We start from the raw sequence: 24,014 nt of genomic DNA, 5'->3' as shown, positions 1-24,014 counted from the left end.
TACTTATTGTGATCACTTCCTGATGTACATAAGTCGTTGTGCTGTACATCTTAAACTCATACAGTGCTGTATGTCAATTACATCACAATAAAACTGGAAGGAAAAAAATCAATGAATTATGAAAAGACAGGCAAGACACTGAATGTTTGGGATCTTTTTTATTTTTATACACGTGACAAGATTTTACACCAATAGTCAGTTAAATAGTACAAATTTACATTCATGAGGAATGTTAAAAAAAAATTCAACTAAAAAACCCACTTCTTCCTGTGACCCAAAATCCCAACATTTGACAGTGCAGGGGAGAAGGGGGCTGGGGGGAGCATCCAAAACAAGTCTCTCCCAAAAGAAATGACTTAAATTTCACATTCCTTCTCCACACAGGATCCAAATGGTGACAGTGTAATTTACAGTTCATCTTTTTCAGCTGTAGATTTCTGTGAAAACAGAAAAATCAGAAGACATTAAAAACCAGCACAACAAACCTTAGCTCACAGAAGGTTCACGTATGAAAAAAACAACTGAAATGGACCCAGCCTATCCATTAATTTGAGCTGTAGGCTAGAAGCTCACCTTGCTAATCTGCAAAATAACTTAGAACCCAACAGCAAGATCAGCAGTCCCTGAACACAAACAGTCAAGAATTTAAAACAGCCTAACGTTACTACAGTTAAGGCAGAAGCAAGTGGCAAAGAACACAGAAGCACCCTGGGCTAAGGAGCGATCTGCTTACTAACATCCCAAGAATGGACGGCTGACCTAAGGGCATAAAGGAAGTGGGAAGATCAAAGTACACACTTTAAATAAAGAAAAAAGGGATTTGTTCCAGCTTTTGAATTTGATAATTAGATGACTATTTATTTCTTGACTTCTGTAACAGTCTTAACTTTGCAAGAACTGAAAATGCAAGTCCCATTCTTGGTTTGTTCTACCTTTGCTGTCTCTTGTTCTTCCTCATCCGCTCCTGCATCCATTTCTGCATCGTCGTCTTGCTCTGTGTTATCCTCTGTTGTTTCTTCAGGTTCTTCTTCTGGTTCCTCTTCCACCTAAGGGGAACATTTATGAGCCCATTAATGCATTGAACACCTTGGATCTATTTTCACTTTGCTCATTTAAATGTATAAGATCATAATTAACCTCACTCCGGTTTACCCAGAACTGTAGAGTCAATCCTCTAATTAGAGTTAACAGTCAAGCTAACAAAGGGAGACGTCTCAGACAAAGGATGTAAAAGCGGGGGAGCTTCTCATTAATTTCTAGCATTGTGCGTGACACTGGGGATTCAAACATTCAATAAATTACTTCAAACCTTTGCATCAGGGTCAATGTTTAAGCTGAGGCGAAGCATTCTTTCTATTCTATCTCCATATGCTTTAGTGTCTGGTAAAAGATATCCTGACCGCAGTGTTGCTGTTTCAAACAAAACCACAGCAAGATCTGAAAGTGTTTTGTCATCTTCATCTTCCTGAAATGGAAGAAGTCACACCTGATTAATATTAAAGGGTCCAAAGTAGTCAAATTAAAAGACAAAGGAGTATGGCTATGATACTGCTCACCTTAACTCGTCGAAGCATGTCTCTGATCAGTGGGTGTCTGGGGTTAATTTCAAATGTTTTCTTCTGGCTGGCATAATAACTGTTACAAAGTAAAAAAACAAACATTGAATTTTAGGGTCCATGCATTTCCCATACTCTATTACTAACTCACATAATTACAGAGAACTTTTTGAAAAATCGACATGCTTATATATTGTTACATCATGCTTTATATGTGTGGTTAGATGAAAGAGTACAATAATGAACTCTTATTTACTAATGAATCCCAAGTGCCTTTGTTGAGTGGATGAACTGGTTTAATGTCCTGTTCACCCCCTCTTAATGTATTCACTATCTTAATTGCATCTGTGTCTCCCCAGAGTTCTGGAACAGAACAGCCTCTGGGTGCTGCTCAAGTAACACCTTCTCCACGATGCCTCAACCTATAATGGTTCTAAGAAAAACTGCTTCTTTTCTCTGAAGTCTGCTGCAGTGCCTCTGAGTATACCTTCATCGTCATTAGCACCCTACCATCCCCTGTGACTGTTCTCCCTCCTGTAGCTGCATGCTGAGGACAGGGTGAAGCCCCTCTCCCTACATCCTGGTATGACCTATCATACACGCAAGTCTTAGAGGATTATGATTTGTCATCCTGACTAGTCTGAATGTCACAATTTATTTTATAAATATTACACATTGGTGAGTCACACTAATTACGAATTATAGATATATTTTTAAATGGAGTTTGGGGATTGTGACAGTGGAAACTACACTTAGGAGAAGAATCCTTAAGCTAGGCCTGGGGAAAAAAAGTATGATGATTAAGTAGCTAATAAGATATTCCAAGTAGAAGAGAATAAAAGCAAGGAAGAAGTCATTTTCAAAGCTATTGTTGTAACATTAAAATAAAAACTTGAAATACATATTTCTTGAAAATAAAGGGTACCAAAGACCCAGTGTACCTCCAGTACTTGGCCCTTGACTTCAAATACTTGTTAACTTGTGCACCCTCTACCCTTTATTTTGTGGAGCATACTTGTTGGGGGTGAAAGGGGTGATTAAAAGGACTTAACTCCTTTAAGAAATATGTGTCATTACCTTCATCTGTAACTATTATCTAAAAATGTAAAAGAAGGCCAGATACCAGGCCAAGCATATAATCTAATGCCAAAAGACATTATGTGTAACAGATTAAGAAAATTTCCATCTGTAGATAAAATACTATAAAATAAATCACAACTTCAAGACCTTTTCTTTAGCAATCTAATGTAGCAATCTTTTCTTTGTAAACTTATCTAATATACAACAGACAGGGGTGGACACTTAAAACACCTCAGTTCTTTGTATAGAAGCTGCCATTATCTTCTAAAGGACGGCTGTACAAGAGCTAACGCCTCGGCAGGACTTCCCTGAGGATGCTTACTTTGTAGATATGTCCTTGCCTGTCTGGTATGCTTGGGCTTTCATGATTCTCTCCATGTTGCCAGACCATCCGTACTGGCTGGCCACAAGAGCACATGGGGACTCTGTCAGGCGCTGAGAGACCACAGCCTTTTCAATCTTAGGATAAGGAAACCAAAAGTTAGAGATATATAAATATCAACAGTTAAGGTCGTGAAGTAATTGCATTTCAACTCCTTAAGGGCTCATCGCTTAAGATCATAAACGGAGGCAGATCAGAAAAGTACCTCTCATTCAGATTTTTAGGAAACTGTCATTTAATAATCTGAATTTTTCAGTCATAAATAAATACTTAAACATCAACTTTTAAAAACATTTAAAACTTAAGTTTAATCGGTAAAAATTTAAGCTATTACAAAAACAGTATTAAATTATGGAAAACTTTCAATTACAAAGGGAAGAAAAATACCCACCCACAGGATAACACTTATCCTTTCAATGCTTTGTAGTTCATAAATTTTAAGCTCAACCTCCCAATAATTTAACTACAATATTAAATGTTGTTCTGTACAACTTTTAATGGTTACAAAAGTACCAGCTGCAAAGTTTAATTTGCTGACACATTTTTTATTTTTTATTTATTTATTTTTTTTGTGGTACGCGGGCCTCTCACTGTCGTGGCCCTTTTCGCTGCGGAGCACAGGCTCCAGACGTGCAGGCCCAGCGCTCCGCGGCATGTGGGATATTCCCAGACCGGGGCATGAACCCGCGTCCCCTGCATCAGCAGGCGGACTCTCAACCACTGCGCCACCAGGGAAGCCCTGACACATTTTTTAAAAGGAAGATGCTAGAATTTTCACAATTTCTAATTTCTAGAATACCTTGTCCTTGAGGGCTTTATCTTTCATCCAACTGAGCAGAGGCTCAAATTCTTTCTCAATTGCTTCACGACTCTCCTTACTTTTCTCACTTTCATCAAACTTCACTCCTTCCTTGGCAACATTCTGGAACCTCTTCCCATCGAACTCAGGAAGAGCCTGAATGCAGTATTCGTCCACAGGTTCTGTGAGATAAATCACTTCATATCCCTTTTTCAGAAGTCGCTCAACAAATGGAGAAGATTCAGCCTACAAAATTAAGAAAGTAACAAAAATTTCCAAGTCTGGCCTTGGTATATTTGTTCATCCTAGTAGCTACATTTTTGTAATACCAGCAACCCCATTTTACAGGTGGAGAATTAAGAGGTGCAGAGAATATAAATGACTTTCTTCCTATCAGTGACTGACAGGCCTCATAACTACTTCAGTTTATAATTTAAGTAAGTTTTCCTTTTTTTCCCCCTCAAGAGTTGGCTATAAATCCCCAGCTACATACCAGGACCAGTTCAAGTTCACCTCACCTCTTTTCTGCTGGACCCAGCCATGAAGTAGATTTTGTCTTGCTTCTCCTTCATTCTTTCCACATACTGGTCTAGACTAGTAATGTCACTTGGATGATGAGAAGACTGGAATCTAAGCAGTTTAGCAAGACGTGTTCGATTTGAGTGGTCTTCTATCACACCAAGCTTGATGTTGGTACCAAATTCTTTCCAAAAAGTATCATTGTATTTCTCATCAGCAATCTTCTTGATCATGTCCAGGGTTTTACGGACAAGTTTCTTTCTAATCACCTAAACAAAATTGAAGAGTAACTTTACAGAAGCTCATCGCAAACTTTTGAGAACATACAATAAGTAAGGTAGCAGGGGAGTAGTGGTGAAAGATACAGATGCTGGTATTGATCAAGGGGCGGGGAATGGCGAGTACTCCTATGTCAGATGGAGCAGAAACTAAGTTGTCACTGGAAACAGTCACAAGATTGTTTTAATGTTTATATTCTAACTTTAAGACCAGGTAGTGGGCATATATGGGTATTCACTGCTCTTTCAACTTTTCTGTATGTTTGAAAATTTTTTATTATAAAATGTTGGGGGGAAAACAAGCAGATTCTCAGGATTTGATCATTCCAGAGTAAAATTAAGTTCTTTATCTGAAGAGCCAAGGACTAGTCTCAAAACCTGGGAACTCCACTAATGGATTCTTGTTCTCTGAGGCCCAACCAAAGAGCAAGGCGGCTGGTCTCTTCGCAGAGACACTCACCTTAAGCAGTTTATGTTGCTGCAGAGTCTCACGGGAAACATTCAAGGGGAGATCATCTGAGTCCACCTTCAGGTGGCAAAATAAAGTCCAGTTAGCAATAAAAACACTGGAAAAAAATAAAACCAACCAACCCAAAGAAAACGCCACTTCCAGACCCCCACTCTAATCCCCTTTTCCCCCATTAATCTCCAGATACTTACAACACCCTTGACAAAATTCAGGTATTTGGGCATCATATCATGGAAGTCGTCTGTGATGAATACTCGGCGCACATACAGCTAAGCAGAAACCAAAAAAAAGGTGACTTTCTGGAAATCATACTTTCAAATTTTAAACTCAGTTTATACCATTAAAAAACCCACCTTAATGTAATCGCTCTTCTTAGATCCATATTCATCAAACAGACCACGTGGTGCAGATGTGGGTACAAATAAAATTGACTTGAAGGTAACTTCCCCTTCAGCAGTAAAGTGGATATATGCCATGGGGTCATCGCTTTCCTAGAAAGTTGGTATCTTAGTCATTCAAAAGGCACAGGAAAAAGCACAAACGCTAAGCGATTTATTATGTCGTACACATTCAGTTTAACATAACAAAAAAGTACCCTTACCAAAAAAGTGAAGGTGGGGGGCAAGGAGGGAAAAAGAAAAAATTAAGATTGCACTTCTAGCTGGCTGTACATGGTTGTTCTGATGATGACTGTCAATAATATTACTCTATCGCCTAAACCTGGGGAAGGATGGATGAGTCTAGGTTCTACACATGTAAGAGAACAGGACAGGAAAACCACCGCCCTGCCTAAATGACAAAATAATATACAACATTTCATGAGTGTACTGTTCAACCAAAAAAGTACTCAGGAACAGGATTCTTCCATGAAATTTGGAACAGCAGTGGATAAAAAGAGGTATGTAAATAGCTATAAAGCATAAGGACAGAAATTTCCTGCATTATACATTACCGTACCCACATATGGCTACTGGGCACTTGAAATGTAGCTAGTCCACACTGAGATGTGCTGGTTAGTGTAAAACACACACCAGACTTTGACAACATGGTACAAACACACACCTCACAAAGTAACCAACCAAACAAAAAAATCAAAAAGGAAACAACTCAATTTTTTTATACTGATCACCTGTTGAAATAACACTGTTGGGTATGTTGGGTTAAATAAAATATATTATTAAAAGTTAACTTCACCTGTTTCAACTATAAAAAAAAATGTAGCCTCTAAAAGACTTAAAATCACACACTGCTCACATATTTCTAATACAGCTGCTTGAGACGAAAGTACCTTTACATATGTACTAGGACTTTCGAGTTCACGGGAATGAAAGCAGAGGCAGAACCAAGGGAAAGTTTTTGGAAGTAAAGCTGAAAGGATGGTTGGATGTTAAAGTAAGGAAAACAAAGGTTAAGTAATAAATCAGCAGATGGAACAGAGCAAAGAACAAATACAATCACAGAATATTAAGTTTTCTCTGGCTGTGCTAAGTCCATTAAACTGTTCTCTTTTGTGCAAGATGTTTGAGGAAACGTTAACTTGAAACAATTTTAGTCAATGCTAGTTTTGGATTCTAAGAGTTACAAGAAATGATCAGTAAAAGAAAACAAAAACATTGGCAAGGAAATAGATATACTAATTATTCCTAGGCATATGACCTCAAAAGAAATGTTTGATGTTGTAAACAAGCTCTTCAATATTATGTTAAAAGTCATTCAGTAACATGGTTTTAGGTCTTACAGGTTCTGTAGTAGAAATCAAGCATGTGCCTAGTAGGCAGTTCTAAATCTTTTTTGTAGCACAGACCACTTGGCAATTTGGTGAAGCCTACAGATTCCTTCTCAGAGTAAAAAATTTTTTTTTTTTTTGCAGTACACGGGCCTCTCACTGTTGTGGCCTCTCCCGTTGCGGAGCACAGGCTCCGGACACTCAGGCTCAGCGGCCATGGCTCACAGGCCCAGCCGCTCCGCGGCATGTGGGATCTTCCCGGACCAGGGCACGAACCCGTGTCCCCTGCATCGGCAGGCGGACTCTCAACCGCTGCGCCACCAGGGAAGCCCCAGAGTAAAATTTTTTTAATGCATAATATAAAATACACAGGATTAAAAAGGAAACCAGTTGTGTTGAAATAGTTATAAAACTATTTTTAAACATATTTTTGATTTAGTAATGTTTCATTATCACATTATTCTAAAATAACGTTTACCTTTGAAAATGATTTGTAGAAAGCTTTGTATTCATCATCCTCCACTTCTTTCGATGGTCTCTGCCATATCGGTTTGATATCATTCATAAGTTCCCAATCCCAGACAGTTTTTTCAACCTGAAGTTACAGTATTTGATTAGTCTCTCCTAGCAGATATACCAGTAGTATCAAGTTATACTATAGTAACCACAGCTTTAGAACATTTCAAAAAAGTATTACTAAAGGAAGCACCAAAGGGTACCTATACTGTAGTATGGTTCTTGCCAACTGGATCAAAAAAAAGTTTTAAGAGTACTTCTGTCAACACTTAAGACTGTTATTTAATACAACAAAGACAAATGGTTATTCATTATAGTTGATAACAATCCAATTAAGGTTTTTTTCAGTTATTTTTAACTAGCTAAAATGTTATTTCTTAAAAATACCTGTTTTGAGTTTAGAAGGATATACATCTTATGTATTTCTATTTCATGACTTACAGAAATCCAACACCTTTACAATAAATATTTCTCAAAATCCACCACCATTACTTCTACCTACTGTACTACCTAAGCAGACCAGAGAACTAGTTTTATAGTTGATATCTACATCACAAAAGAAGATGCAAAAAAGCTTCTTAAGCTTTTAAAATTCAAAACATATCATAAGCCATCAGTCCTGGGCAATATATGGAAGTCAGAGAACTCTTCATAGAAATGATCTGCATTTGCTACTTAAAACTTTCTAGAGAGAGAGAGAGACAGAGTGTGCGCGCGCACACACACAGAGTTTGGTTTTAAAAGCTGGGCCTAGGGACTCACTCGTTGAAAAAAGAAGACCGTTAAGAACTGAAGCTTACCTCAAATTGGTCTGTGCATATTTGGGTTTCTGTGTTTCTTTTTTTCCTGCATCTGTTTTTTCTAACATAAGCTAAACAATATTTTTTACCTTAGTTCTCCCCTCTCCCTGGTTTTATCAAGATATAATTGATACACATCACTGCATGAGTTTTAGGCATACAGCATATACAGCATAAAGGTTGAATTACACATACTGTGAAATGATCACCACAATAAGTTAACATCCATCATCTCATATAGATGAGAATAAAAGAATAAACAACAATTTTTAAAAATGGGCCAAAGAAAGAAAAGTTTCTCCTTATAATGAGAACTCTCAGGATTTACTCTCTTACCTTTCCCATACACCACAGAGCAGCGTGAGCTCTACTTGTCACGCTGTACGTGACATCCCTAGTACTTATTTACCTTAATAACTGGAAGTTTGTAGCTTTTGAACCTTCTTCCAACACCCCCCGCAGCCCCAGCAACAACAAATCTGATCTCTTTTTCTCTGAGTTTGGCACTTTATAACCCAAACAATGTTGTAAGTGGGAAGATGAACCAGACTCTGACTTTTTTAGTTCTTGGTTTCTTCTCTTCTTCTTCTTCTTCTTCTACTGCAGCTTCATCATCAGATTCTTCTTCTTTTTCTTCTTTTGCTGCTGCTGCTTCTTCCATGGGCTCCTCAACAGTTTCAGTCTGTTGAAGTAGAAAGTAGAATTACGGTTGAACTCATTTGTTTCGTAATTCTGATTTCGTCTATAGGATATGAAACAAAATTACAGCTGAAAAAATCGATCTTCAGTAAGAAAACACTGAGAGTATCCTGTATTGAAAGAACCATATTTAACGTTCATTCTTTCAGTGTTAAATATTCGAATATGTGCCAAGGTAATACTCATAAATTGTATTCCTACAGATTTACCTTGCTGCTCCATACATAAATAGGAAAGTTTATGAACTGTGAATATTTTTTCACGAGACTTTTAATTGTATCCAGTTCAAGGTAATCAGATGCTTCTTCTTTCAAAACAAGGCTGCAAAGAAAGTAAGACGTTTAGAGAAAGACATGATGGTTTAAAAGATCTGATTATAAATTTGCCTAAATACTCATATGACTATAATAGCCAGCAATTCTGTGTATAACCAACAATGTCCCCGTTATCCATGTTAAGAACTCTCATCACCGATAAAGGTTTGTGAGCTAAATGTACCAAATATGGGTATGGTAAAGGAAGAACTTTCTTGTACTCCCTCAGGTGGAAAATATTCTTAGTTCCAAGTAAAAAAATGAAAATGTTCTCAAACTTCTCAATGTGCTGGATGTTTTTCATTTGAAGAACAGAAATCTTAAGTTAGCTGAAGGTGGGAGATCACTGCAATATTCTGAAGAAAAGTAGAATCATATGCACTCTGATAGCAACTCTAGAAATCAAGTGATTATTGTAGTTAACCCCTAATAAAAACATGTTCCTTAAAAAAAGCTAGAAAATTAATCTGAACTATTGCTTACACTTGCACTAGACAAGAAAACAGTAACCACCTGTCACATGTGACTATTTACATAAAAGTTAAAATCAGTTCTTTAGTTATACTGCCACATTCCAATAGTCACATGTAGCTAGTGGCTACCACATTGGACAGAGCAGTGATAAAACATTTCTACCACAGAGCGTTCCACTGGACAGCACTGGCTTAGATAATCACAATTACTGGACAGCACTGGCTTAGATAATCACAATTACTGGACAGCACTGGCTTAGATAATCACAATTACTGGACAGCACTGGCTTAGATAATTAATCACAATTACTGGACAGCACTGGCTTAGATAATCACAATTACTGGACAGCACTGGCTTAGATAATTAATCACAATTACTGGACAGCACTGGCTTAGATAATCACAATTACTGGACAGCACTGGCTTAGATAATCACAATTGCTGGACAGCACTGGCTTAGATAATCACAATTACTGGACAGCACTGGCTTAGATAATCACAATTACTGGACAGCACTGGCTTAGATAATCACAATTACTGGACAGCACTGGCTTAGATAATCACAATTACTGGACAGCACTGGCTTAGATAATCACAATTACTGGACAGCACTGGCTTAGATAATCACAATTACTGGACAGCACTGGCTTAGATAATCACAATTACTGGACAGCACTGGCTTAGATAATCACAATTACTGGACAGCACTGGCTTAGATAATCACAATTACTGGACAGCACTGGCTTAGATAATCACAATTACTGGACAGCACTGGCTTAGATAATCACAATTACTGGACAGCACTGGCTTAGATAATCACAATTACTGGACAGCACTGGCTTAGATAATCACAATTACTGGACAGCACTGGCTTAGATAATTAATCACAATTACTGGACAGCACGGGCTTAGATAATCACAATACCAAAAATTGTAGCACTGCTTCCTCTTCTTCCTTACTACCGTTCTGCAAACACCTCCTCCATCAACCAAGAATAACAATCACAACGTACTCTCAAACACAGCAGGGAGTCGTGATGTTTGTGCTCCTAATAAATATGGGCAATGTTGTATCCATGGTTCTCTCCCTGCCTCAAAAAGCTTATAGTTTAGTAGCACCTGCCAACAAGTAGACAGCATATGATGACACAGCCTAGTGAGGGGACTAAATCTCTGGTCTTGGAGCATACACATTAGTGATCCGGGGTTAGTGGAGAGTTGCATCACTTTTGGATGCAGATTGAAGCTGATGGTTAGACATCTTAGTTAGAGGTATTTAAGAGGCAATTAGACATATGAGCCCAGGGCCCCATAGAGAGATCTAGACCAGGGGTTGGCAAACTCTGGCTGGCACCCATAAGAAATTTTATTGGGATACCTCATCCTATATTGTCTATGGCTGCTTTCAAACTAGAATAGGAGAGTTGTGACATGTGACAGATCCTATAGTCCACGAGCTTAAAATATTTACTAGCTGATCCTTTAAGAAAAAGTTTGCTGACTCCTGATCTGGACTAAGAATATAGATTAGAGAACCCTGAGGAGGAACTGGAACCTGGATCTAAGACAGTGGTTCAGACTGCTTGCGGGACATGGGATAACGTGAAAGGGCTGAAACTGAACTTTTGAAGAAAGAGAATATCAACATTTAGGCAACGGAAAGTTTAAAAAGATGAAGCTAGGTACTGAATGGATTGTTTTAAGGTATGAGCAGCAGAATGCAAATTCTGTAGAAAACACAAGAGAAAAACTACAAAAAAAAAAGAACCTATTGCTGGGAGCCATACTAACTAAAATAACCCTGAATCCACTGGATTTAGCAACAAGGATTACTGGTGACTTATTTCAATGGCAAGATGGTGGATAAAGTCAAAACACAGGGGGCTGAGCTGTGAACAGAAGGTGAAGTAGCAGCAGAGGCAAGTATGCTGTTTTGAGAAGCTCAACAATAGATGGGGGAGAGAAAGAGTGCACGCCTGACAGCAGCATGGGGCATGGCACCACCTGCCTTTGTTCCTTTTCCCAGAGACTTTAATACGTTTACACTTTGATGGGAAAGAGGAAGGTGTTCAGGAAAGGCTGACTTTAAAAGACATGGTAGCCATCAATTTATGCTTAGTCTCTGAGGAGGTGGCGTGAGAAACAGATGAGAAGCAGAGACTAGCTTTGGGGAGAAATGTAGAATACTCCCTCATGGTAGTAGGAGGGACAGAGGCAATTTTTACAGCATTTACTGGATGCTGATTTCATGATCTCATTTAATCCTCACTAAATCTCTCATGAGGGTACAGTGATGGCTAATTTAAGGGTACAGACAGGAGTAGGGAGGAAATTGAATTGTCTGATGGTTTCCACTTTATTAGTCAAATATAAGATGAAGTCATATGTATGCAGGGCAAGATCCTAACCTTGTCACTTCCTTGCCTTTCCTCTCCTTTTCCCTTTGGCCATTCTAGACTTTCAGTTCCTCAAATGGGCCTCTTGCCTCTGGAACTTTCAACATGCTGTGCTTGCTGCCTAGAATATCTGAACCTAATTTATTACCATTTCAGAAAGACCTTCTGATAAGGGAGGTATCCCTTAACTTCCTTTCTGGCATTTAGCACTCTGAAATTATCTCATGTTTTTTCTTCCTTAGTCAAATGAGCCACGTGAAAGCAGGGACAGCAACTGTCTTATTCTCCACTGTAGCCCTAAACCCTAGCAGGTAACAGGCACTCAAATGGATATCTGTTAAGTAAATGGTCGGGAAGGAGGGCTTAAAGAAAAAAGGTACTTTTGCCAAGGAAAGGAGAACCTGTTGTAAAATTTCATTTACTGATCAACCATCCATGCTACCGTATGAAAGCATCCTGATGACCCTTATTCATTCATACCAATACCTGCCAGTCATGCGTTAGGCTCTGGGAATGGAGTATCAACAAAATGTTTGCTCACATGGAGCTTCCATCTAGATGTCTCACCTGTCTCTTGGCAACCTAAGACATTAGCACCTCTTGAGATATCATTCTCTCTTTCTAGTTACAAGATGTGATTTACCTGTATTCTCCTACCACCTAACAGAGAGGGCCCTGGGTTATAGCTATTAGGGATGCCTCCTAAAGACATCAGGAGATGTGAAAGGCAGGAGAAGGTAAATTTAGAACAGTAAATTAGTAAAAAATACTAAAATGCAGTTGTCTAGTTTCATTAAAGGAAAATCTCTGACAATGAAGATAGGAAATGTCTTCTGGGATGAAGAAAATTGGTTGCAATGATAGATGTATGCTTGTTTCCTACCTGAATATTTAAAAATTCTTAATGTTGAGAAAATTTTAAACTGAATTAAGAAAAAAATCAAGACTGTAGGCACATTTCCATTTGGCAGAACTGGGCAAGTCAACTGACCTCTAAATTGGAATTTCTTTATCTCTAAGATGGAGAAAAAAACAAAAGGCAGAAAGCTGCCCTGTCGCCTGTCTGCTTCACACTTCACAGTGCTGCAAGCACCGGGAGATACTGGGCATAAGATATGTCTCATCGACACCAACAATAGGTACTGGCTTAAAATGAATTCCATATCAAATTCAATAACTAGTAACTATCCTTGAATGAGACGTTTTCTTCCAAAGAACTTTCTTAATTCTCTTCAAGTCCTTTATCTGTTCCTGTGCTCTCCAACCCACCCCCAACCCTGGCTACTGGCTTGGCATGTTTTCAACCGTTACCCAGGCTACCCCAAGAGTCTCTTCTCATCCAGTCCTGCCATCCTCCACACCACCTTCAGAAAACTTTAACAAAGTTCATCAGAAATTCCATCAGTAACTGCCACCACCTGAAAGGAATTCCTTGAATCTTGTAAACACGCTGTGCCACCGCCGTTCTCCATGATGCTCCACAGACTGACACCACTTTTCTAAGTCCTGCTTACCTGGCAAACCTGGACAAGCCACTTGTCTCTGAGGCCTCCGATCTGCCTTCTCCCTGAAGAGCTAACCCTTCCTCCTTCAAGCCCTCCATAGACAGCAGCCACCATAACTCTGGGTCCGGCCCTTAGCAAGGCCTCAGAATACTTCAAGTGGTGAAAACTGTTCAAGTTCCTCATTTTTATAGGCAAAGAAATTAAGGCCCAGAATAAGCCGTTTGCTCAGAGCCAGAACTGGAGAATCAAGATCCCTGTTACGACTATTAATTCTCATTAGGAATTAGTAATACTCACGTAATTGTCGTTCCCCGTCCTAGAGTGTTTCCTCTGGGGTCAGCAATTACAGAAAATTCATTGGAGTCGGACTCCCAGATGTGCTGGGTGTCGTTGTTGTGTTTCGACGTGACAATAACTTTATCTGCTACAAGGAAGGCAGAATAGAAACCGACACCAAACTGGCCAATCAGTTCTGAAGTTGACTGGCCATCTTCTTGTGCCTCAGTCATTTTGTTTAAAAACTCGCTCGTCCCAGATTTGGCTATGGTACCAAGGTTTTTAACCAACTCTTCCCGGGTCATTCCTACACCAGTATCTGTGACATGGAGCAGGTTCTTCTCCTTGTCACACTAAAACCAAGACAAGAACAAAACAGTTATACTTGCTCAATACTCATGATATAAAAAGGAAATACTGAGCTATATATTGAGAAACTACCAGCTTTGGACCACATCAATTCCAATATAGAAAACGAAACTGAGATATTTTCCTCCATATAGTATTTTATGGCCTTTTCAAAAAGCGTACATCTTAAGCACAAGCATCCTTATAGAGAGTAATTTTAAGTTCAGTGTATTTGATAAAGTATCCATATAAAGAGGGCAAGGACTGGTCTAAATGTCAAAGGGCATAGATAGACCTAAATGAAGCAAGCTATTTATGAAAAAAAATTCAAGAAAAATAAAATTTTATGTTTCACCTATTTCTTTGATAGAAATTAAAAGGATTCAAAACTTGAATGACTTCTGTCTTTGGAATCCGTGGTGACCAATGTTCTTCACTAAACATTCCCAGCTCTCTGCCTTCCAGAAATACAGTAGGAATATACTTCCTCCACTTATGGTTGGATAAGGCCATGTGACTAGCTCTGGCCAAAGAGTTGCAAGTGGGAGTCAGGAGTGTGGCTTTCAGGCTGGAGCCTTTAACTGATGCGAGACCCTCCAAGCTTTCTCTGCACCGTGGCAACCAGCTACACTTCAGATGGTGGCTGCTCAATCAGCCTGTGTCATAGAGATGATGCAAAGCAGAGGCCACAGGCAGCCATGATTGATGATTTAAGCCAGGGTTTGGCAAACTTTTTCTGGAAAAGGGCCAGAGAGTATTTTAGGCTTTGTGGACCATACGGTCTCTGTCAATAGCAGTCACAGATAATACACAAACGGGCATGGCTGTGTTCCAAAAACATTATTTATAAAAACAGGACTTCCCTGGTGGCACAGTGGTTAAGAATCTGCCTGTCAATGCAGGGGACACCGGTTCGAGCCCTGGTTCGGGCAGATCCCACATGCTGCGGAGCAACTAAGCCCATGCGCCACAACTACTGAGCCCTCCCTCCACAACTACTGAAACCCACACACCTAGAGCCCATGCTCCGCAACAAGAGAAGCCACCGCAAGAAGCCCACGCACCACAACGAAGAGTAGCCCCCTGCTCACTGCAACTAGAGAAAGCCCTCACGCAGCAACAAAGACCCAATGCAGCCAAAGAAAAAAATAAAATATAATGTTAAAAAATATATATAAAAATAAAAACAGGCAGCAGGTCAGATTTGACCCACAGGCCATATTTGGCTGACCCCTGATTTAAGTCCCTGACACTTGGGAATTAATTGCTATTGCTCCTAACCTAGCCTATCCTGACTGATATGCATTCTCTATCTCTAAGAATTCTTTGTAGTTAAAAAGAAAATTGTTCTAAACTTACCTTAATTTTAACCGTTAATTCCTCATTTCCAGCAAGAGCATTTTCATCAGTCAATGATATTAGCCTTATCTTATCTAAAGCATCAGAAGCATTCGAAATCAGTTCTCTCAGGAAAATCTAAATGGAAGCCAGATTTAATACACTTAGATTAGCCTCAAGATACACAAGACATTAAATTTAATGTCAAACTCATTTTATTTCTACTCTTTACTCTGAAAAAGCACTCTTCAAGGACTAGACTTCTATGGTATAGAGGTGGTGTTACTTTCCTGGTAAAAGGAGGCACAGCTCTCTACACAAAGGACTGTAGCTACTACAAGGAACACCTGAACTGCTGAGCGTAGTTGATACTCTATTTTCCTTCCTAATGATCTTTCTGTATTCAATACTCGAGGCTTAGTTTGTTATGACTAAACTTAAGACTCACAACTATTTAGCAGGCCATGAAAACGGCTGGAGGGGAAAGGGAAAAAAAAAGAAGGGAAAATGTTTAGCAACCCTCCCCCTCCCCCCAAACACACACAAATAGGTATCTAGTAGTGATTCTTGTACATACTGGGTTTTTAAACTTTGCCAACTACTTGCTTGGAATTGCTATGTCAGCACATTCACTATGAAAGTTAACAAGTTAGCTACCATACGGAAACAAAACAACATTATCATAACCACATGTTGCTTACCTCTTTATTTTTATACAATGAATTGATGATAAGTTTCATCATTCTGTTAACTTCAGCTTGGAAGGCAAACTTTTCTGATTTCTCTCTAAGTTCTCTTATTTGGGATGCATTTAATCCATCCAACTGAATAGCTTCTTCCTCTCTAAGGAAATAAATTTGATCAACTAATACTGCATTACTTAATTCCCTCCAAAAATATAGGATCTGTGATGAGAGCAGGGTGATCTCTTAAGGTTGTCTTAACGGTTAAAAGGCTAAAATGCAAACCTTTACATGTCTACCATCTCATTATTATTTTATCACAGTAGTACATTGCCTTTAACAGCAAGTTGGAAATACTCTGTGTTTAACATTGTCAGAAAAATAAACCCAACTTCCCTCTCCTAAAAAGCAAAGTCACACTCATTTATGTTCCCTCACAGGGAACCCTCTGCCTGAGAAACTTTGGCTTCTAAGGGTCTACAAAAGTTTAACTCCTAAGAAGCTGAATCAAAACACTGCTCAACTGACAGAATTCCTTTTTAAAATTACTAAGTGTACACACTGGGTATAAAACCAAAGGAAAAGCCTTTTCCAAGGTCTTAGGAAGGTTATAGTGCTAGCATTCTGAAACAGAGTTATCAAAATAGTTTTCAAGGGAATTCATCTCATTTTGACCAGTCATTCTTAGTGGCAAAGTTAGGAGATACTATGTATGCACACACTTGCTACCCCTAACATTTTCTCTACTTAAATTCAGAGTATTAAACTTCATCTGGATCTTTCGAGAAGAGATACAGAAAAGCTACAGTAGTCCCAGTTCCCAGCGGGTTATCTGTATAGTTTCAGAAGAACACAAACCTCTGTACCACTTCATCATCTGTCCTTGAGCCTTCTCTACTTTTACCCAGATCATCTTCCACTGTCCCATCCACATCCACTTCATCGTCAGCCTGGACAGACCCTGATGGCAGATTTAACACCAGAAAACTCTTAAACATCGTTGCTTCATGTACGTCTCAGAAGAAACAAGATCAAACAGGGCCAGCGTGGTGGTTGCAAAATTCACTTGGCAAATACGGGAGGGGGCGATGGAAGAATGGATCCACTGGTTTAAATATCCAATGTAAACCCACGTAAGCGTATTTCTTATGTAAGTTCGGATACTGAGGTCTCCCAGGAGATTCTGAAATACGGAGACAGCCATCACTTCTAAAGGGTGGCCCTGGGATCCTTTATAAATACTGTTTAGCACATTCGATTCCAGGCCCCTTCTACATTCACACGTGTTGCCCGCAGGCCGAGACTAGGCCTCCAAACTGACCATGCCAAAACTTAGGCCTTCAATACCACAAGTCAGAACACGAAAAGGATTTGTGCAACCTCTAGCGAGGGGAACTGAAGGGCCCAAGGTCCTGAGAAAGCGAAGAGACGTTTAGAGATTTTAAGATGTTAAGGAGCTCGAGCAAAAGTGAGTCAAACACGCTGACACTGCCGGTTCGCTGCCCCCAGGCCTCACGCTCCACAGCCCAGCGGCTAAGAAAGGAAACTCGCGTTGACGAGGCGTGGAAGCCTGGGGGCGGGGGGTCCTCAAACTCTGATGGCCAAAGGTTGCGGCATCTGACAAAAGTCCTCCGGAAAGGGCACACACAATGCTGCCAAGGGACGGCGAGGAGGGGGGCACGAGCCCGAGGGAGGCCCCACCGCGAGGAGGCTGAGCCCTCTAGGAGCGGATACTAGGAGATGTATAAGGGATTAAAACGATTCCGTTCTCCTTTTGTCTTTCCAGAGGAAGGAGAGAGTAAACGAAATCCCGAGCCTCTTTCGAGGAAAAGCAATGGACACCCCACAGACCAAGCACAGGCCCTGTAATCACCCTCCCGGGCTCAACGCCCCCAGAACCTTCGAGAAGAGGCCGCGCTTGAGGAGGGGGGGCGTCCAGGGGGGCCCGCTCCTCCAGAATCACTCACCGAAGGTCAGCAGGACGCAGCAGAGGCCCAGCACCCACAGGGCCCTCATGGCGCACGGCCGGTGAGTCTCAAGTCCCCTTTGATCGCAGGAGCCGCCTCCGCGCCCCCCCCCACGCCAGGCTTCGATCCTCACACCTCAAGGCTTGCGATCCGCCCACTACCCCCAACCAGATCAGGCCGCTTTTCACCCCCACTTCTCGAGGGCGGGGGACGGGAAACACGAATCCACCAATCGTGCCGTACCACGCACCACCTGTACCCAATGGGGACTCGTGGGGGGGACCGCAGTTCACCAATCGGAGCTGTCCAGGTGCGGTGTCCAATGCCCGAAGCGTGGCTCCTTCCGATTGGTCAGTCCTGGCTCCTTTTCTCCAATCAACTAGTTCCGCGGGCCCCTCTCACGCGGGACCGCCCCTTTGCCTGGGTTGCTCTGGTCTCTAAGGGAAACCCTCCAATGAAAGTCAGCACAGAACACATCCTCCTTGCGGAGAGGTCACGCGGAACCACTTCCGGATCCTGAGCGCGCTTTCTCCGTGACCAGGGGAAGCGGTAGCCATGGCAACGCGTTCTTCACCTTTCCCTTGTCCATGCGTGGGGTCACGTTGGGAATGATTCCAGCGCGACTTTTCGCAGTCAGCTTTCTATCTGGCAGTGCTTCTCGGAATAGAGACACACGTGAGAAGTTGAAAATCCCCCGGCGCACTTTTCGATGGGGTTGGGGAGGAACTACAGTTCCCGGCATGCAACGTACTAGGGGGAAAACACTGTAGTGCATACTGGGAATCGTAGTCTTTGATCAGCTGCGTAGTTTGGCCCTTTCTTCTGCCTTTTTCCCAGCGTGTCTTTGCGGGAACTCTGCGCTGCGTGTTTTAGAATTTACATCTCGTTCCCATTGCCGTAGAAATTTGTACGTATTCCAGACTCTCCAGTGTACACAGCCTTCAGAACCTAGAAAGCCGCCAGGCCTTGGCCGAGGCCGCCCAGCGTTCTGAGGGTCGGCCTGAGTCCGGCCCAGCCTCCGGTTCGTGGACGCGCCTTTCCGAATCTGGCTTCTCGTGCGTCACGTGGGCAGCTGGAGCTTCTGGTACGTCTGCACCTTTCACAGCCGGAATCCTAGGCCTTCTGTTTCGGTTTACAGAAGAGGGTAGCGGGGCTTTTTTTTTCCCCTTCCCTTACGGGAAATCGCGGGCAACTTTGATGCCCTGACTCCCTCAGGAGAGTTCACAGGCGGTGAACCGGTGGTCCCAGAGTCCCTGCTGTGAGTCAGGTGAAGAGCATGGTATTAAAATCCAGTCTAGCAGAAAAAAAGAAAAAAAAAAAAAACACTCTCAGTTTGACGGGTGCAAGAGGATACACCTGCAGATCTTTGAAAGCAAAACCTGTGGGACTACAAATGAGAGAGAGAGTACAGCTTTGTAACTTCATAGAAATACAGAAAGTCATAAAACACCAGGTGGCTTTCGTGTGAGGGAAGTCCCTCACCCAAAGCTTGGGCCTTTGGAAATATTTTCTATGGCTCTTTAACCTTTACAGAGCCCCCAGCCCGAACTGCACCCCGTTTCCATAAAAACACTGCCTTCCTTACTGCTTCCTACAGGTTAATTGAACTTCGAATTTGTTTTCAGATAATCATCCGAATTCCTGAAGACAAGCTTTTCAGTGACAGGCTATCGTATATATTTATAACTTCCCCTATTGAGGTTCGCCAGTCTTAATTCTGTGGTCAGCACTTACACGTTGTGGTGGTGCCTTATTTACATCTGCCCAAATTACCTGAATTTGTTATTAGTAAAAAAACGGGTAGCTTACAAAGCTTTTGTTATGCTTCTGTGCTTACTTTTTTTTGTTTAAAGAGTTACTAGGGTGTGAATTACATTCAGAAATCTCAAATAATTGCATTATTGTGTGTTTTAACTCTTGTTTATGTTTTCTTTTTAGAAAAAGATGAGTTCCTTCACTATTCTGCGTTTCACAATATTTCTTCCCCTTTTTCTCTAACTCTGAACAAGTAAGCAACCAGTTCTGAAACTGCAAATTCCATCTTAACTGGTCAGTGGTGGGTAATTTGTGCTGCACCTGAAGGGAACTGAGAATGAGGCAGGCCCTCCAAAATAGATGCATTGCTTGTGGGTAGATGTTACTGCAGATAACGGTGGGAATGTATGAGGCAGGCAGAACACAAGACAATAGACTGGCAGAAGAATATGGCTGGTTGTTGTTAGGCTCAACTCTGCCCCTTTAAGACATGATCCCTGGCTCTGCACCCTGTGAAGGTAATGGGCAGCTTACCCCATTCCCAGCCTTGCTGTTTCTCCCCTGTAGTCTCCACTTCTGCCTTTTGACCTATGATTGATCCTCATGTCCCATCTTGGCTAGCTCCTCCAGAACTTACACTCCAGATTGTTTTTAAACTGCTGACCTGTGGATCTGATTCCCTCGCTTCCTAATTTTAGTTTTTTCCTTTTGACATTATATGTCCATGACTACTACGGGGAATAGCTACCTTTGTTGTTTTTGTTATTGTTGTTGTTGTTAAGCTTTTTCTTGAGCACAGCTAACCCCACTAGACAGCACCCTCCTTTGCAGTTGAACTTGGGAGAAAACACCAGAGAGGCAAAGGGGTGCCGTTAGGAGCAATGGATAGCTCAACTGGTAGACAGGTGTAGTCCAGCAGCGAGGAGTCAGGGAGGATGCAGACTGGGAGATCGAGGCAGGAAAGCAGTTGGCATTGGAGAGCATTGAGGAATGAGGCTGAGCACCAAGGTCAATTTTTTGGTTGGTCAGTTGGTTCATTCATTCTTTCATTTATTAATTCAGCAAGTGTTGAGGACCTGGTATGTCCCAGGTATTATGCAAGGTGCTGGCAATAGAGGGGTAAGCAATATTGATAAGGTGTCTGTGCAGAGCTTGAACAAATATTAACAGTGGAGTTGCAGCATAAGTGCATGTATCTTATTTAAACCAAAGCAAAGATATAAAAGAATGACTGCAAAAGAATGTGAGGGAGCTTTTTGGGGTGATGGAAATGCTCTTGATCTTGATTTTGGTGGTGGTTAAAACTCATCAAACTGTATACTTCAAAAAGAGTGAATTTTGTCATGTAAATTATACCTCAATCCAAGAAACCCTAACAGCAGCCATTGATTTAAACAACAAAACACTGAAACCATTTCAGTAGGAAGCAGGAAACAGACAGAGATGCCTGCTATTGTCAGTATTGTCCCACACTGTTTAGGAGGGTCTAAGAAAATTAACTGAAATTAATTTTAAAAAGTTGAGGTTTTTTTATTTTGAAATCCCTTCTCACTGGTGAAATGATTGCCTATCCAGAAACTCAAGAGCCTCTAGCTAGGGGAAAAAATTACTGACTATAAGAAATATGTAAACATCAATAGAATTGCTGTAATCTTGTAAAAAAACACAGAAATGGAAAATTTAAAAATTTCATTCATATTAGAGACCCAAACCATAAAATACTTAGGAATAAACTTGACAAGAAAGACATAGCTCCAACATGAAGAAAACCATAAAATCTTATTGAAAAATATAAAACAAATGGAGAAGTTGGGTCTGGTGCCATACCCTATAGGGTATTATTTACTGCTATGTAACAAATTACCCCAAAACTGTGTAGTTTAGAACAATGAACATGTATTATCTCACAAAGTATCTGTAGTGGGGAATCTAGGAGTACTTAGCTGGGCGGTCCTGGTTCAGGGTCTCTCATGAAGCTGTAGTCAGGATGTCAGCTGTCATCTAAGGCTTGGCTGGGTCCAGAGGATCTGCTCCCATGATGACTCACTCAGGTAATGGCAGGAGGTCTCAGTTCCTCACCACACGGACTTCTCCATTGGGCTACTTGGGTGTGCTCACAGTATGGTGGCTGGCTTTCCCCAGAGTCAGTGATCCAAGTCAGAAAACAAGGCCGGAGCCATGAGAACTCATGACCAACGTCGGAAATCACATACTATCATTTCTGCAGTAACCCTACTCAGTGAGAAGAGGGGATTACACAAGGAGGTTAATACCAGGAGTCAGAGATCACTGGGACCATTTTAGAAGCTGCCTGCTACCATACCCTAGCTGCAAGGGAAGCTGAGCAAGGTTCTAGCTGGCATCTTCAGCTTCATTTGTGAGGAGTGGGCTCATGAAATGGGGGACAAGAACCAGAAGTGGGGATTTCCTCCAAAATAGGAAGGGGATTCAGATGTTGCACAGTCAAAATGAATGATAAATGTTCACTACGTGTTTGAATAGACAAACAGAACAGTGCAGCAAAAGAGAGAATCCAGACATAGATTGTTTCAATTTAATACATGATAAAAGTGATATTTCAATTTAGAGGAGAAAGGATAGTTTGTTTCACAAATGATGCTGGCCTTGACTGGTTATCCATCTAAAGAAAAATAAAGTTGACACATATCTTACCTCATATAAAAAAAGAAATCCAGTTTAGGAGAAAATAAGAAAGCCTGTGAGGGCACACTAAGAATGGGGGAAACCTACTCAATCAAGATTGAGCATCCAGAAAATACAACAGAAAGCCTACAGTGTTTACCAGGCTCCTCTCTGGTGGGCCCGGAACTCCAACTTTTGTCCTACTAGCACCATCACCATGAGGCTGCTGAGTGTTGCGTAGTGTATCAGCCTTGTGCTGCTTTCTAAGAATATTAGCTCTGCATGGTGTAAGAATCAGCAAGCATTTTAAGGGGAAAAGCAACAGAGAATGTAGGGTTTACTTCTTAACCCTTCCTTTCTGGAATCTTGTCTTCTCAAATCCTGGTTGCCTGAGTAGCTGTCTGATGCCTTTAAATAAATCCTCAAGTATCTTATCCAGCTTCTCTGTTCTGGCAGGAAGGTTGCTCTGCTTTGAATTGTCCTTCATGGTAGAATGTGGAAGTAGATGTAGGTCTATATAGGAGATGTAGATGTTCTTGGTCCTATTTTAATATTGGGGTTCAAATACTGGGTTTCAAAAATCCCAATATTTTGGGCTTCCCTGGTGGCGCATGGTTGGGAGTCCGCCTGCCGATGCAGGGGACGCGGGTTCGTGCCCCGGTCCGGGAAGATCCCACATGCCGCGGAGCGGCTGGGCCCGTGAGCCATGGCCGCTGAGCCTGCGCGTCCGGAGCCTGTGCTCCTCAACGGGAGAGGCCACAACAATGAGAGGCCCGCGTACTGCAAAAACAAACAAATAATAATAATAATTTCCTCATATTAACCTTTCGGTAGTTTTTCATCAAGTAATATGGTGTTTAATGTTTCCAAAATGTGGAACTTGTATTATTTTTGACTAGAGAACAGTAAATGTGTTTCTAAATATTTAAAGTAATTGTAACTACAGTTTACATTAATTTACATTATGTCTTCTTTTTGACCAGTTTTAACCACAAATGTGGATTATTTGTGATCTCCCTAGGCCCCGCCCCAACTCACATCACGTTACCCTGCCTGAGCATTGACTATGGGTTTATATAATGGTTGGTTACCTGCATTTGCTAATAAAATCTGTGGGTGCTGTGACTCTTAACATGCAATCAGAGAGTTTAAATTAAATTCACCTGTAGTCTTGTAGTTTACATTTTATTTTCTATTACTTAAAAATGAACATCTCCCTAGTCTCTGCCTTAGAAAAACAGATCAATTAAAAAATATATGTCCAGGACTTCCCTGATGGTGCAGTGGTGAAGACTCTGTGCTCCCAATGCAGGGGGCCTAGGTTCGATCCCTGGTCAGGGAACTAGATCTCACAAGCATGCCACAACTAAGAGTTCGGATGCCTCAACTAAGGAGCCCATGAACCATGAGTAAGCAGCCCTCCTACTGCAACTAAGAGCCGGTGCAACCAAAGAAATAAATAAATATTAAAAAAATATATATATATATGTAT

The 24,014-nt window shown here is 41.1% G+C and overlaps 1 protein-coding gene across 1 annotated transcript; it reads right to left on the bottom strand.

Moving 5' to 3' along the window:
* Positions 1-139: 139 nt before the first annotated feature.
* On the bottom strand, positions 140-18,358 carry HSP90B1 (heat shock protein 90 beta family member 1). The gene is made up of 18 exons (XM_007454274.1): positions 18,125-18,358; positions 17,016-17,118; positions 16,176-16,317; positions 15,496-15,612; positions 13,810-14,141; positions 9,034-9,145; positions 8,682-8,807; positions 7,288-7,404; positions 5,437-5,574; positions 5,275-5,352; positions 5,075-5,140; positions 4,336-4,605; positions 3,818-4,063; positions 2,959-3,095; positions 1,557-1,635; positions 1,310-1,465; positions 933-1,046; positions 140-437 (listed from the first exon to the last, which is right to left on the bottom strand). The coding sequence occupies exons 1-18, from the start codon at positions 18,171-18,173 to the stop codon at positions 408-410; spliced, it is 2,412 nt and encodes an 803-aa protein (XP_007454336.1). The 5' UTR covers positions 18,174-18,358; the 3' UTR covers positions 140-407.
* Positions 18,359-24,014: the final 5,656 nt, after the last annotated feature.

Source organism: Lipotes vexillifer, unplaced genomic scaffold, assembly GCF_000442215.2.
Source record: "Lipotes vexillifer unplaced genomic scaffold, Lipotes_vexillifer_v1.1 scaffold492, whole genome shotgun sequence".
In the NCBI taxonomy this organism is placed as follows: domain Eukaryota; kingdom Metazoa; phylum Chordata; class Mammalia; order Artiodactyla; family Lipotidae; genus Lipotes; species Lipotes vexillifer.
The sequence above is the reverse complement of the archived record's forward strand: the minus strand, read 5'-3'. Positions and strand labels throughout refer to the sequence as shown.

Excerpts from the sequence above, each read along its gene's own strand:
- HSP90B1 (XM_007454274.1), bottom strand. The coding sequence starts at position 18,173 with ATGAGGGCCCTGTGGGTGCTGGGCCTCTGCTGCGTCCTGCTGACCTTC. Across the intron at positions 17,119-18,124 it reads CTGCGTCCTGCTGACCTTCG|GGTCTGTCCAGGCTGACGAT; the intron begins GTGAGTGATTCT and ends ATCTGCCATCAG. Across the intron at positions 5,353-5,436 it reads AGAAGAGCGATTACATTAAG|CTGTATGTGCGCCGAGTATT; the intron begins GTGGGTTTTTTA and ends GTTTCTGCTTAG.